The sequence below is a fragment of the Typha latifolia genome, chromosome 7 (assembly GCF_019914945.1).
Source record: "Typha latifolia isolate L0001 chromosome 7, TyphaL0001v2, whole genome shotgun sequence".
NCBI classification, from domain to species: domain Eukaryota; kingdom Viridiplantae; phylum Streptophyta; class Magnoliopsida; order Poales; family Typhaceae; genus Typha; species Typha latifolia.
The window spans coordinates 6,682,187-6,696,358 of record NC_133092.1 but is presented as its reverse complement, the minus strand read 5'-3'; the positions used below and the strand labels follow the sequence as shown (position 1 = coordinate 6,696,358).

General features: G+C 38.6%; 1 protein-coding gene across 3 annotated transcripts in view; it reads right to left on the bottom strand.

Annotated features, from left to right (window-relative positions):
* Nucleotides 1-13,918, bottom strand: part of LOC140792485 (probable thimet oligopeptidase) — a 54,667-nt gene extending 40,749 nt beyond the window's left edge. For 2 of the 3 annotated variants that reach the window (XM_073143522.1, XM_073143523.1), the window contains exons 1-4: nt 13,679-13,918; nt 11,319-11,440; nt 10,407-10,570; nt 6,715-6,805 (exon numbers count right to left, since the gene is read on the bottom strand). In XM_073143522.1, coding sequence (XP_072999623.1) covers nt 6,715-6,805; nt 10,407-10,570; nt 11,319-11,440; nt 13,679-13,811 — 510 coding nt within the window. In that variant the 5' untranslated portion in view covers nt 13,812-13,918. The remainder of the gene's footprint in view (nt 1-6,714; nt 6,806-10,406; nt 10,571-11,318; nt 11,441-13,678) is intronic. The other variant, XM_073143521.1, reaches the window with a different exon arrangement.
* Between the last annotated feature and the right edge of the window lie 254 nt (nt 13,919-14,172).

Below are 14,172 nucleotides of genomic sequence, written 5' to 3'. Positions count from 1 at the left end.
GAAAGTCTTCTCCGATGGTTCCTATCTTGATTGCCGACGAGTGTGCTTGTCTTGCGCCAGTTGATCTTTCGGGGATGAAGCCAATTCCCAGTTCCTTACTCCGGCTTGGACTGGATCGGACTATAACAGTCCACCACACTTCCATCACCTTTTTCACAAGGTACCGCCAAAAGAAAGCCGCTGATCTCCAACCGTTTTCTACTTGCCATTCTTCAATATAAACATCGGCGACTGATAGCTCATCCCCACTTGAACTACCAGCTTTCCAGTAGTTGTAGCTAGTAATTCAAGTCGGGACAAACCATCAGTCCCAAGCTGATGAATCTTCCTAGTCTCTTCCTTGTTGCTCATCTATCTTGGCTCTGGCAATCGATGGTTCTTCCGAGCTCGAGCTACCAATCTCCTGGCAGGTGTGGTTGGTAACTCAAGTTGGGAGGGAGAAACTATCGAACCCCAGCACTTGTACCTCTTTGAGCCTCTTTGATGAAGTGGTGACCTTAGGAGCCGTCGACCATGGGGTCTTCTCGCCAATGACCGAATCCTTAACCTAACTCGAGTCACCTACTTTCAAGGGACAAATTAGTAACTTCAGTTGTGAAAAGGGCGCGATCTTTAGCGTTGGCCTCCCTAACTCTCTGCCGATCTAAGAGCAAAAGGCCTCATTTTTATAAAAGGGATCCTTCCCCAACAAACCCTGGTCGTTTGCCCATCCCCAAGCGTTTGATCGGGTTGGCTCGCACTAATGTTTGGCTCGAGCTTGTTGCCATGGACTTAACGTTTTGTAGCATTCTGGCAAGTCCGCACGGCACTCCAACTTCTTTTTAAGATGAAGTCTCGAACTAAATTCAGTACGAAAATAAAAAAGTGAGAAAGTCTTTACTAACACTTAGAGAAGTTATCTTGATAAAGTCTCATTTTTTTTTTATTTAAATTTTAGATAAAATACTAGTGGGTTTAAGCCCTTATATAAGAAAGAAAACTTAGCTACTAAGTTACGCTAACAAATATCTTTCATAGATACTTAGAAAGAAAAAGATAAGATCGAAGAGATGTCGTCCTTTGCCCTTATTTATCCAATAGTGAATAAGCTTTAGGCCTGTCCAGTAGTGGAAAAGATCAAATTGCCTAATTACCGTAGTGTCTCTCGAATCCAGCTTAGCCATTTGTGTTGCTGATGCCTTTGGCCACACAACAATTCTAAAAATCTACGATGAAGCTTTTGTATTGCCCTAGCAAGTCCATCCTTTCCCAACTTGCTTCACCGCGTGCCAATCCTTTCCAACGCACTAAGTATTCAGTGGTCGATGGGACTCCTTGACGTCGCATCGCTTGAGAGTCAAAGATGGCTTCAACTTCTTCATCAAGAGCGGATGTCATCATTGCTGGAGCATGCCGCGACACTTCGCAGTTACGGTCTTCTAAGTCTTTATTGGTAAGGCTTAAGACAACCGACATAAAAGACCGAGTGGATTTTGAGATTTTGAGTCAACTCCAATTTGTAGGCCACTTTGCCCACTTTCTTGGCAACTACAAATGGCCTTTCGTATCAACGAACAAGCCCCTTGTGGACCTTGCAGAAGGCCTTGAACTGGTACGATTGAAGTTTGACAAGAACTTGATTGTCCACTTCGAACTCTAGATGCCTTCGCTTGGCATCAGCCCACTTCTTTATCCTCCACGCAGCTTTCTCTAAGAAGGCCTTTGCAAGGTCATTCTTCTCTTTGAGATCAACGGCGAATTGAGTGGCATTTGAGCTGCGATAGGCTTCTCCTGCAGCAACAGTATAAGGAGCAAGCGGTTGTCATCCCGTTGCAAGCTCGAAAGGCTAGTATGCGACGCCTCATTCCGTTGCATATTGTAGCAAAATTAGGCCATATCAAGGTGATACACCCAATCTCGCTGGTTGGCACTCATACAAGGCACTCTTCAAGTAGGGCATTGATATGCTCGGTTTGCCCGTCAGCTTGCGGATAAAGGCTAGTGGAAAATCGCAAGTAGTCCCAAGGATCTTGAAGACTTCAATCCAGAATTTGCCCGTGAACCTGGGATCTCTATCGCTAATGATTGATCCAGGGATGCCCCAAAGCTTCACAATGTTGGTGACGAAGAAGCGAGCAGCTTCCTCCATAGTGATGTATGTTGGTGCTGCGACAATCGTCCCATATTTGGAGAAGCAATCGACTATCACCATAACTGAGACTCTGCCCCTAACTTTGGGTAGAGCTGAGATAAAGTCCATGGAGACACTCTCCCATGGATGATTTGGCACAGGTAAGGGCTCCAAAAGACCCGCTGGTCGTTGGTGCTCCACCTTATCTTGTTGGCATACAAGACAAGTCTTTACATAGACAAGTCTCGTAGGCAGCTTCCAGCAGTGCCAACGTCCTTTTTTGCCCAAGATGTCTTGCCCATTTGGTGTCATGGCATTCCTTCATGATGTCTCTTTGCAAGTTCCCTCATTTAGGAACATATATTCGTTGTCCTTTGGTGTAAACCAGCCCGTTGTTGAGCCAAAACTGTTGCGTTTTGCCCTCCGCAGCGAGCCCGGACAGCACCTTCGCCATTGGATCTTCGCTCATGCCAACACGAATGTGATTGAGGTCTCCTTGGAGTTGGCACACTGCTACTAGCTCCACTCTTCGGCTCAAGGCATCGACCACTTGGTTCTCCTTGCCCGCTTTGTAATCAAGTCACATATCGAATTTGGCGATAAAATCTTGTCATCGCGCCTGCTTTGGGGATAGCTTCTTTTGGATTTGAAAATAGCTCGTCGCAACGTTGTCCGTTCGCACAACCATCTCCGATCCCAACGAGTAATGACGCAATGTCTACAAACAATGCACCACCGCGGTCATCTCCTTTTCTTGAACGATGTAGCAGCGTTCAATATCGGTCAGCTTTCGACTTTCATAGGCAATGGGATGGCCTTCCTGCACTAGAACACCGCCAATGGCAAAATCTGAGGCGTTGGTATGTACATCAAAGGACTTAGACATGTCGGGCAACCGCAACACCGGTTCTTCCATCACAGTCTTTTTCAGCCGAGCGAATGCCTCCTCGCATCATTCGATTCAGCACCATAGGTGGTTCTTCTTTAGCAAATCCATCTAAGGGGGCTGCATGGGCTGAGTACCCTTCGATGAACCGGCCATAGTAATTCGCAAGTCCAAGAAAAGATCACAAATTTATCGTTGATTTTGGTGTCCCCTACTCAAGGATTGCTTGTATTTTTGCCTTGTCCATCCTAAGACCGCCATCACTGATCCAATGCCCCAAGAATTTAACTTCTGCTTGCGCAAAAGAACACATCTCTGGCTTCACATACAGCTAGTTCTCCTTCAAGACGTCAAAGACAGATTGTAGGTGCTCTACGTGCTCTTCAAGAGTCTGGTTATAAATAACAATGTCGTCGAGGTAGATGACCACAAAGCGGCCGAGAAAAGGGTGAAAAAGCTTGCTCATCAAGGTGCAAAAGGTGACTGCGAATTTGTTAGTCCAAAAGGCATAACAAGAAATTCGTAAGCACCACACCGAGTTACACACATTGTCTTGGCCTCCTTGCCTTTCATGATGCGCACTTGGTAGTAGCCCAACCTCAAGTCCAACTTGGTGAAGAACTTTGCTGCGCCAAGTTCATCGAACAAGTCCGCAATCAGCGGTATTGGGTGCTTGTTCTTGATCGTCACTTTGTTGAGAATTTTAACCCGATAGTCGATGCATAGTCGCAAGTTCCGTCGCTCTTCTTTTCGAACAAGATTGGTGCTCCAACTTCTTCACAAGAGGTAAGCCTCAAACTAAAGTCAGTATAGAAGTAAGAAAGTGAAAAAAAATTTACTAACACTTAGAGAAAAGCTATCTTAATAAAGTCTCACTTCTTTTTATTTATTTAAACTTTAGATAGAATACAAGTAGCGGGTTCAAACCTTTATACTGGAAAGAAAACTTAGTAACTAAGTAACTCTAACAAATATTTTTCCTAAATATTTAGAAGGGAAAGGATAAGATCAAAGAGATGGTTTGGCTTGAAGGAATGAATCAGCGGACTCAAACCACCTACCAGACCCCAAGTGAATTATCGCGAGCAGGCCGTCAAGGGACTCAAACACACTCAAGTGCAAGCCTAGTAATATTTGGTTAGGACTAGCCTGAACACGCCTTATCGCGCCTAGCCGAGGAGGACAAAATTGAGTGCAGGAAGGAGGAGCCAACCCGCCTAGAAAGATCGAAGATGATTTAGCCCAACCAACCCGAACTAGAACCAGATTGGATTGGGCCTACTACATCGTGCTAATCCAAGGAAGCAGTGGCTAGAACTCAAGTGGCGTGAGTTGGACATGAGTCGAACCTAGAAGTGAAGCGAGCAAGCGGAACCAGAACTGAAATTTGAGGGCGTGGTGTGATGCCTTATTGAAATTTTAATCGAAACCGCAATGCCAAAGGCATCAGCAACACAAATGGTTAAGCTGGATTCGAGGGACGCTATGGTAATTTGGCAACTCGATCTTATCCACTAGGACTTGTCTCAAGCTTATCCACTATTGGATAGATAAGGGTAAAGGATGATGCAATCAATCCAATGAGTCTCCTCCCGAGTACTTGGGGAATTCGAGTCGCGCGTTAGAGATCTAAAACCCTTAGATCAGTCCCTCGTCTCGGTTTCCTAGTGCCTAATTCTGATGCAATTCACGTGGTCTGCATCCTTGATGACCCCATGGTCCCTTTGGTGGGTCAGGTCCCCACAGGTTAGGGTTAGGGTGTTACGCCCCTACTGGTCTGAACTCAAACCAAGGTCTGGCTGGATCAGTCTAAGGTCGTAGCTCAGGTCCCCCCAATCCACGTACCTTCTATCTCACCCTCCAAGTTCGGTGGAGGGCACAGTTGGTTTGCATGTGGCCTAGGGAGCCCTTGGTTGGACCCATGGCTTAGCTGGTTCAATGTGAACCTTAGCCATGCTACACGCTAGGGTTTTAATGGCCGCCCTCAATCTGTCGAATAAGCTAGGATTGAGCGATGTGGATTTTTAGGCATCGTGCCCTAGGGGGTGGCTTGGGTCCCACCCTAGGGGCGCGTGCTTTCCTAAGGCGCCACGACCATGGTTGCAACCACAGCTCCTTGCGGTGACGCGACGGGTAGTGCGGATTGATGCGGACATCACTAACATATTACACAAGCGCATGTATCAGTGCAGTTCCTCCTTCAAGAAATTAGTCTTAAGTCAATTATTTTTATTATACATTCGCTATTTATGGTGTTTAAGGTTATATTTGCTTTTCACAATTGTTTAGGGTGTTATTTGCTTATTGTCATTTGTAAGGTCTATAAATAGGCCAACTATTTACTCAATCAGGGTTAATGAAGAAATGAAAGTTTATGTGATTTTGCTCTCTAGAGAATTTTGGTGTGAAACTGTTTCTTAGGGTGGAGGTGTGAAACCCCATTCCTTCCCTTCTTATTTTCCTTTCCTATCTTTCTCCACCACGTTTTCTATCACGGATACTATTAGCTGCCACCCCAAATTCCCTGTGACAAGGGCCATCATATGCTCCATGGTTTGCTTGAAGACTTTTCTAGTCCTCCTCATCTCTTTAGCCATGACAACAGACTATACCAGCAATTGGTGCACCTCCGGTGTCGAGGTGGTCTCCTCTAGCAGTGGAGCTTCAACTAATAGAGGCTTACCACTGGTAGAAGGCTCCCTCACCGGAAAAGGTTCCCTGTTGCATGCATGGACACGCTTCACATATAGGCCATTTTGTCAAGAAATGTTAGCTCTGATACCAAACATTTTGTATAAGACCGACAAATAAAGCCTACATCTATAAGATCTAAATTCTCAAGTATTTCACTTATTATGACACAGATTTTCATTTTCTTTTCCATTTAAATTGACTTCCCCATTTTTAGTCAACTTCAACTAACGATAAGTCATGCAAAATGAAATCTAAGACTCCATTTATGCATCATGAGAAGAAAGAAAAAGGAATGGTTGGTATCTAGACTCTAATGGTTGGTACTAGGACTCAAATCAGAAAGATTCACAGCCCTCAACACCTCACATGAAGGAAAGACCTCAACAGTCTTAATTTGATAAGGGATGAATAAGACTCCTTATTGAACTCAAATTTTACAGTAAATCTTAAAAAGGAAGTGATCGTATCAACAAAACAAAACATTAATTAGTACAAAGTGCATTAAATCAATCCTAAATCAGGCACACACATTAAAGTCACAAGAATACATAAAACTCAAAAAAATAGCTAAATAAAATATGATCCAAATAAATTAGTTGACTATATCCATTTTTGCACATCACCAATGTATTAAAACAACATGCAGAAGACACATTTCCTCTAGAAACTGTATCACAGATTTGTTCTTCTCGGAATGGCAAAACTTCCTAGAGTTTTATAATGAATTCTCTAATAAAACTGGAATACATATGGAGCTATAAGCATAAAAGACTCTTTAAACAAAGCTTCTCATTTGCACAAAAGACATAATGTTTCCAAAAGCTATAGGAGAAATACTGAGATCCACAACATTAAATCAAAAGGAGGGACACAGTATCAAAATGTTCACAACTGCATTCTCTTGTTAAAATAAATAGGTATCTTAGTCATATCTCATGACTAAGATAGTGTATGAAAACAATATATACCAACATAAATAGAAAAAATGATATGTATCAAGGTGAATATTAGAGAAATCCTATACCAAGCATTGGGCGTATTGTTTTCCTTCAGGGCCAAGCCGTTCCCCTCTATCAATGAACGCCTTAATGACACGATACACATCCTCACGCTTCCTGATCATCTTGCAGAAAATAATAAGACTTATACTACATATGCAATCAAAATGAACTAAAAGAATTAGAAAAGAAACAAGCAACTACTTTACAATTTAAATTTTGATGCTAAAGAAAAGCTTATCTGCAGAAAGATGTCCAAGCTTCCACTAAGAATACTCTGGAAATTTGAAATTTCTAAAACAGAATTAAAGAGCCACAAAAGGTCAATTTTACGTAGTCTAAAACCTATTGTGCTTCCATCATAAGATACACGCAAAGTCATAATAGCTGCCATTGCTGAATTGTGAGAACTGGAAAAAAAAAAAAAAAAAATTTCTTGGAGCGCACGTACGCACCCTTCTCTCTCTCCCTCACCGGCACACGATAGAGCCGCCGCGATTTTTTCAGCAGAATCCATATCTATTTATTGGTATGACTTAGAGAACAGTTCTAATATAGATCGTTTGCGACTTTTTATAGTGACTCAAGTCTATCTGAAAGTCAAGGGGAAAGTCCTATATTAGATCACTGCAGTTACTTTTTTAGGTGACTCTGGTGAAGTTAGGAAACAAACTCAGGATAGATCAGAAACTTCCTGAGATGATTCTAACATCTTTCAACGGTTAGTAAAAAAGATAGGATATTTATTTACATAGTGTGATGTGAAACAAACTGATCATTAAGATTCTAGGAACAATGATGATGAAAGAAAGAAAAAAAAGAATGGAGTTTCACACCTCCATTCTCAATTAGGGTTTCACACCCAAAACTCATATTGGATATCTCAAAAAAAATTTATTTCTTCATTAACCCTGATTGAGTAAAAAGTTGGCCTATATATAGACCTTACAAATGACAATAAGCAAATAACACCCTAAACAATTGCGAAGAAGCAAATATAACCCTAAACACCATAAATAGCAAATGTATAATAAAAATAATTGACTTAGACTAATTTCCTAAAGAAGAAACTGCACTAATACATGCGCATGTGTAATATGTCATTGATGTCCGCATCATAGTGATGCCTCCTGATGACCCAAACAGGATCAGCTAATAAAGAAAAGATCTGAGCTTCATTTTGAGATGACTTCTAGTTGATGTGGATCCATAGGGTAGAGACCCATTGAGACAAATGACATTATAAACATTAAAAAGATGTTAATATATTGAAACTGAGCAAAATTATAAGTTATGACTCTATATTGTTATCATCGTCATTATTTTAAGAGCATGCCTATTGGAAATTGTCATTTATATTATTGAATTTGGGTTTTATTTAACACTATAAATTTTTAAATTATTTGGTTTTCGAGTAAATTTCACTCACTGTGCTATAGTTATTGGCTCATAGATTTCTTTTTCTCTTCTATTATTTCAGGTAATGGTTAGCGTGGCGACTGAGTGAGATATACCGGGACCCTATCTCCACTTAGGACTTACCTATTTACCTTTCCGTTCTTTTGGTCTTATATTTTAGATTAATTATTAATTTAATTTCGTTTAGAGACACAGTAATAATGACATTGTTTTATTTTCATTGCAAATTAGTTTAAATTAAATAAAGCATATTCTCTTTGTTTATTTATTCTTGCCATTGTACACTTAGGAAGTATTAGTAAGGCTTCGTGTATCTCAAGCATATTAAGGTACATGGCCAGTCATGATTCCGATTTTGGGTCGTGACATGATTAGCATGCATATCCCCTTAGGCAAAAGTCAAGGGTTTTCAACTTTTAATGATTCCTCTCTTTGGTTACAAGACTATTGAACAAGCTCAGTTTTTTTCTCTAGCAGTAATTAGTATTGCCTAAAAGAGGCAATACAACCAGCTTTGAGGAAAAACTCAGAAGGTTTTGTAAAAAGAATAGAAAATGATATTGGATGGCTTACCAAAAAGATCTTCATTCACTTCTCTTATCTTTCATTATTTCTTATTAGATTGATCAATCACCAGGTTCTAAGAAGAGCAACAGTACTAGTTGCTACTATTAGTTGGGAAAGAGGAAAGACCGGATTGATTAGAGCAAGATTATCTGATGGGAACCACTTTAATTGGCAGGGAGGAACGAATATCCAACAAGCAGGGCAGGGTGGACAGTAGACACATTCCTGATGTTTCACATGTCAATAAAAGCTCTAGTTCTCTTCTTACTCTCCTCAGTTATGTCAGTAAAGGGACACTGGGAAAACCCAATTGAGTTAGCAAGAAAGCCAAACCATCATCCTATTTGTTTTTCCTACTTAGTTTGATAATTTGAAATATAGTGAAGGTATCATCAAGCAATTTACATTCAGGAAACAAATTAGAGGAGAAAAAATGTAGGAGAATTAAGTATAAAAGAGGGAAATAGGCATATAACACTAGAATAAGTAAATATGTGGTCCCAATCTTGTATCGATTGTTTGCAAAAAGTATCCTACATTTACTATAAAATGACAAGAAAACACCCTATCATTAGGTCTCCAATAGAGATTAACCATGGAGTATAAGCTTTAAATGAAGATGCTTTAACAGAACTTAACTACAATGTTAAAAACCAACCTAACATAACAGAATATTCCCTATTTATGCCACTAACAAAAACAGTGTTAACTTAATATAATCTAGTATGCTCTTTGCTCATTTTATGGAAAAGACTGGATGTGATTTGTAAATAGTGAAAATGCAGGTGAGAACTGGAAAAGAATCACCCATAATATAGGTTGTTATATGCAAATTTTTCCAAAATTACAACTCTATTATATTGGTGATCAGTGTTCTAAATTGCTTGGTTCAAAACTTCAAATAGTAGATAGCATGGTCAATGATGTCATGTCGTGCCATTGTTGGCACGGGGCGTGCCGATCGGTACACCCCTACATGCTAGTGACATGCCTTTACATGCCACTATCATGCCTTTAATATAATTTTAATAAAAAATTTAAGATATTTAAAGATGTTTTTGTGTATTCAGGATGTCAATCTTTAATTTTTGGTTTAAATATATGTATTAAAACCTACATTATAGTTTTTTATCTATAGATTATTCTTATAAATAACTTATTTTATTATATATACAGCAATAGTCAAATATAAATATTATTCAACACATAATATGATTAAATATATTTATTAAAAATAATATTAATATTGAATACTCCATAATATAATTAAATACTCTATAATATAATTAAGCACATAATAATATTCAATACATAATACTAATTGATAATAATTTAATAATTAAAAATAATATCTAGTTGAATATAGAATGACGAAGAGAATCAAAGACTTTATTTACTAGCAAAAGAATAATACAAGAATATTGCATTAAATATTGTAAAAAATCTTCAATCATATTGATGATGATGATGACTTCATTTGCCGCCATAAGAATAATACTAAATTGATTGATGATAATTGATAAAAATAGAAAAAAGTTTAAAAAATTAGGTTCCATATCAACACGGGTCAGCACGCACCCATGTCGATTAGCATGGCTCGGCATGAAGGTGTGCCACTAGCACAACTCATACCAGGTGTCGTGCCACCACCGGCATGGCCATCGTTGAGCATGGTAATAAGTTAGCTATGCACAAAGGCAGCCCAAAATATAAAAGAAGTTATATGCTGCACCTGCACATCAAGAAGTGAGAATCTAATCGCTTCTCTGCTTCAGAACTAGCTCTTCGAACATCATCAGATGTAGACACCATTCTTGGAAAAACACAAGATTGAATCAAAGGAAATTGGTGAGCTTCTAATTCTCCCAAAGATGATATTACATTTGAATAGCTAGCCTGCACAAAATATTGCTTGAAGAATGAGTATTTAGAAACAACTTTTAATAACCAGAAATGAAAAACGATGGGTACCAATGTTAGGGAAACAGGTCTTAAGTGCAAGAAGAAACATTCTGATCCAATTAAAGCCACCAAAGTCTGTTAATAAATTTTATGAACAACAATGCGGGAGAGAAAACAAGCAAATCTTACAACTTGTTCAATTCCTAGAGGCACGCATCAGTATTTGTGGCCAGGTGTATCAGTGTCGATAAATCACTGGAAGATATGTTTTCAACCTGTGCTGACTGTCCATTGACAATATGTCTATATGTGTACTGGAAAACTATGGGATTTGAAGAGAGAGAAAAGTAATTAATGAGGTTGAGAATTTTGATCTGTTCAAAAGGGCTTGGAGACTAGTGCAGATGATGCTCTTTCGATATTTCATAAAGTAATAATCTAATGCAGAAAAAAAAAATCACAGTACTAAGTCTTAACATATCAGAAACTATTCCAGATATGTCATGGTGGTAAGACACATAGGTGGCACTATGCCACAGATCTATTCTCATATGAACTTCCTTGTTTGGCACAAGAAGGAAATAAAGGAATATCAAGATAGATAAATCATTTACAATTGCAATTAGATTTTATTTAACAAAGCAAACAAAAAAGAATAACTTTCACATACTACAAAAGGTTTTTCATCCAATGATGCATATAATAGTCAGATAGATATAACTGAGTAGTTAAACTAACGTACTTTCACAAGGGGAAGTGAAGCAACTAAATCATATGTTTCCTTGGATTTAGCAATGATGTCATCAGTTAATCTGTTAATCTCAGATGCAGAGAGATTGATGCGGACACTAGAACCAGGAAGATCTGTCATCATTTGAGAGAATAAATCAGCATGGTATATATAGTACATAACTATTCTACAAAAAAATAATGCAAAAGATTAAGGTTGCCACTAGAAAAACCAACAAAAAAAGGAATAGTATAGCGCAAAGAAAAGAAAAAGTAAGACCAGTGAAACAACAGAGTTCATCCCAACTTTAAGTAAGCATTGCATTGTACAACTATAGCACAAACATGAAGGTCCTCCTCTAAAATTGCTAATCTGACACTAGTCTCAAAAGAAAACATTTAACAATATGTCCATGCCGAAGATTAAGCGATATCTGGCAAAATGTAGGTCGAACCCTCCAAAAGTTTCTTGGCGAGGCAAAGTATACATATGAGCTCCAATGATTTTCTCTACTTATTGATCTTGTTTCTTATCTCCTATTCATTCTTTCAATTTGATGTCCTTTGGCCTAAAGGGTTAAATTTAAGTATCAACTCATTACAAAAAATCTTGCAACCATGCATCCTCTCACACATAGGGCTTTAGAAAATACTAAATTTTTCTAAAATTTATAGCACAGAGACCTCATTTTTGAAGTTTTGGACAAAACTGATTTAAAACCAAGGGCAAAACTCATTGTTCAAGGTGGTAACTAGCAAATTTGCTGGTTTTGACTTTGGATCAGGTAATAGGTCCTTTAAGCCAAATGTTTAGTGTTAGGCTTTTAATATTGACAAATGTCTACAAAATATTCTAAGTATTTTGTAAATATATATGAGCATATATACAAGTTTTCATAAGATTTAGTTTGAAAGATTTTCAAGATTTAAGTATTTAAGCCAAAATGTTCACAGCACATTTGCAGGCATTCAAACGCACCTTAAAAAGTTCGCAGCGCATTTACACATACAAAGAAGTAATTTTGGTCATTCGAGCGCAGTCGTGGAACTTTGCAAAATCTGAAATTCCGTGACACTTGATTTTATCCATTCATAAAGTAATTTTGGTCATTCGAACGCGACCTAGTTTTCTTCATCAACAACTTCCACTTGGAGGTCCAATGTTATTGCACATCTACTTCTTCTTGATCTGATTTGAGAAATCTTACTAAAAGAAATCACTACCTCTAATGCCCAAATTGAATATGAAGCCTTACTCCTTATTCAGTCACGATTTGGACTACCTTTGTCCAGCTTGAATATGAAAGTCTTAGTCTTGTTGTCCAAGTACTGCTTAATTTTGATCAGATTAGGACTACTTTTTTAGCCTTACTATTCGGCTGATCCTTGTTACTCCAATATATGAACACTTATATTCTGTTCTCAAATATAGAAAGTGAAAAGAAGTTTCATCTGAATTGATATGTCTTGATGACATACTGATGTATTATTTTTTGGTAGTGCCTGTTTGGTATTTCAATGTCATGCTTATAGATTTAATCAATAGTGTCATGCTTATAGATTTGATCAATAGTCTCTTTTAAACTCTAGAAAAATCCAAGCATCTTGGTCCATATCAATTGGTGTGAGAGTATAACATCAACAACCTAGTGTGCATTAACTAGTATATTTGAATATATTAAATTGTTTCCCATTCCATGAATCCCCACAAAGACTGACCTGATAAGCTAAAGCATTAGAAATGATATTATGAACTAATACAGATCTTCTGAATTTAATCACTAGTTAATTGTTCCAAATCGTACCGATATACAGGTACATTGTGTAACAAAATCAAATATAAGTGCATACATTCTAATATCCTCCCTCCCCGGTTGCATTCTCTAAATTTCTTTCATGTTGGAAATAAGAAATAAGAAGTTTCTCACACATTCCTATAACTATCCAAGTCATAGTAAGAGTCATTCTTTCACAATTCCTGCTAAAATGATTAATGGATTTTGATAATTTTATAGAAGCTATTAATTTTATTTCCATTCACCAAAAAGCTATATTTCAAAAGGTAATGACAGAACACAGACATGGAAATCAATTCTCCATATCCACAAACGGTCCTTACGACCTAAAAATCATCATTCTTTCTCCATGAAGATAGAAACGTGATCTACTGCTCATCCAAAAACAGGTTACCGCAACAAAACAACAATCAGAACTCGAAATAGGAATTTTGGAGCAGTGACACTCTCGCACTTCCGTGTTACTCAAAATTCTCCTCATCAAGAATCGCAAACATGAGGAAAATACACAACGTTTGGTTACAATAATATGGCAGAATAACATCCAACTGGAAAATCTAAAGCACTTTCGGATTACCACTCTTCTTCTTCTTCGCCTTTCTCTCTTTTTGGGCATTGATGGCTGAGATGAGAAGATTTAGGCCGACCGCAACGAGCGCAGCAGCCCCCGTGAAGGCAAGTATCTTCCTCTCTCTCTTCCCCTTCGCCATTTTCCCCGCAACTTCAGGTTTTAGAGAGAGAGGGAGAGAGATGTAAATCGGATGGAAGAAGGGCGAAAAGGACAAGAGGGAGGGGTTTCGTTTGAAGGGCGCCGGCTGTGAGATGATTAGAACAAGAGAAGCGGAAGGGGATGGATGGGGATCGGCCGTTGCTTTGTTCGTTAACGGTTAGATTACGATGAGCGATTATGGGGGAGGTAAAACTAAAAGACGAGCTCTTCCCTTACAGCCCGCCCAAACGGACAATGATGGCTAAACATCGAGATTCGTGATGATCATGTGATGCTCCGTTAGTGGTTCCCGAATGGGGAGATTTTTTGACCAATCTAGCATCTCCCAACTTTATTTACCA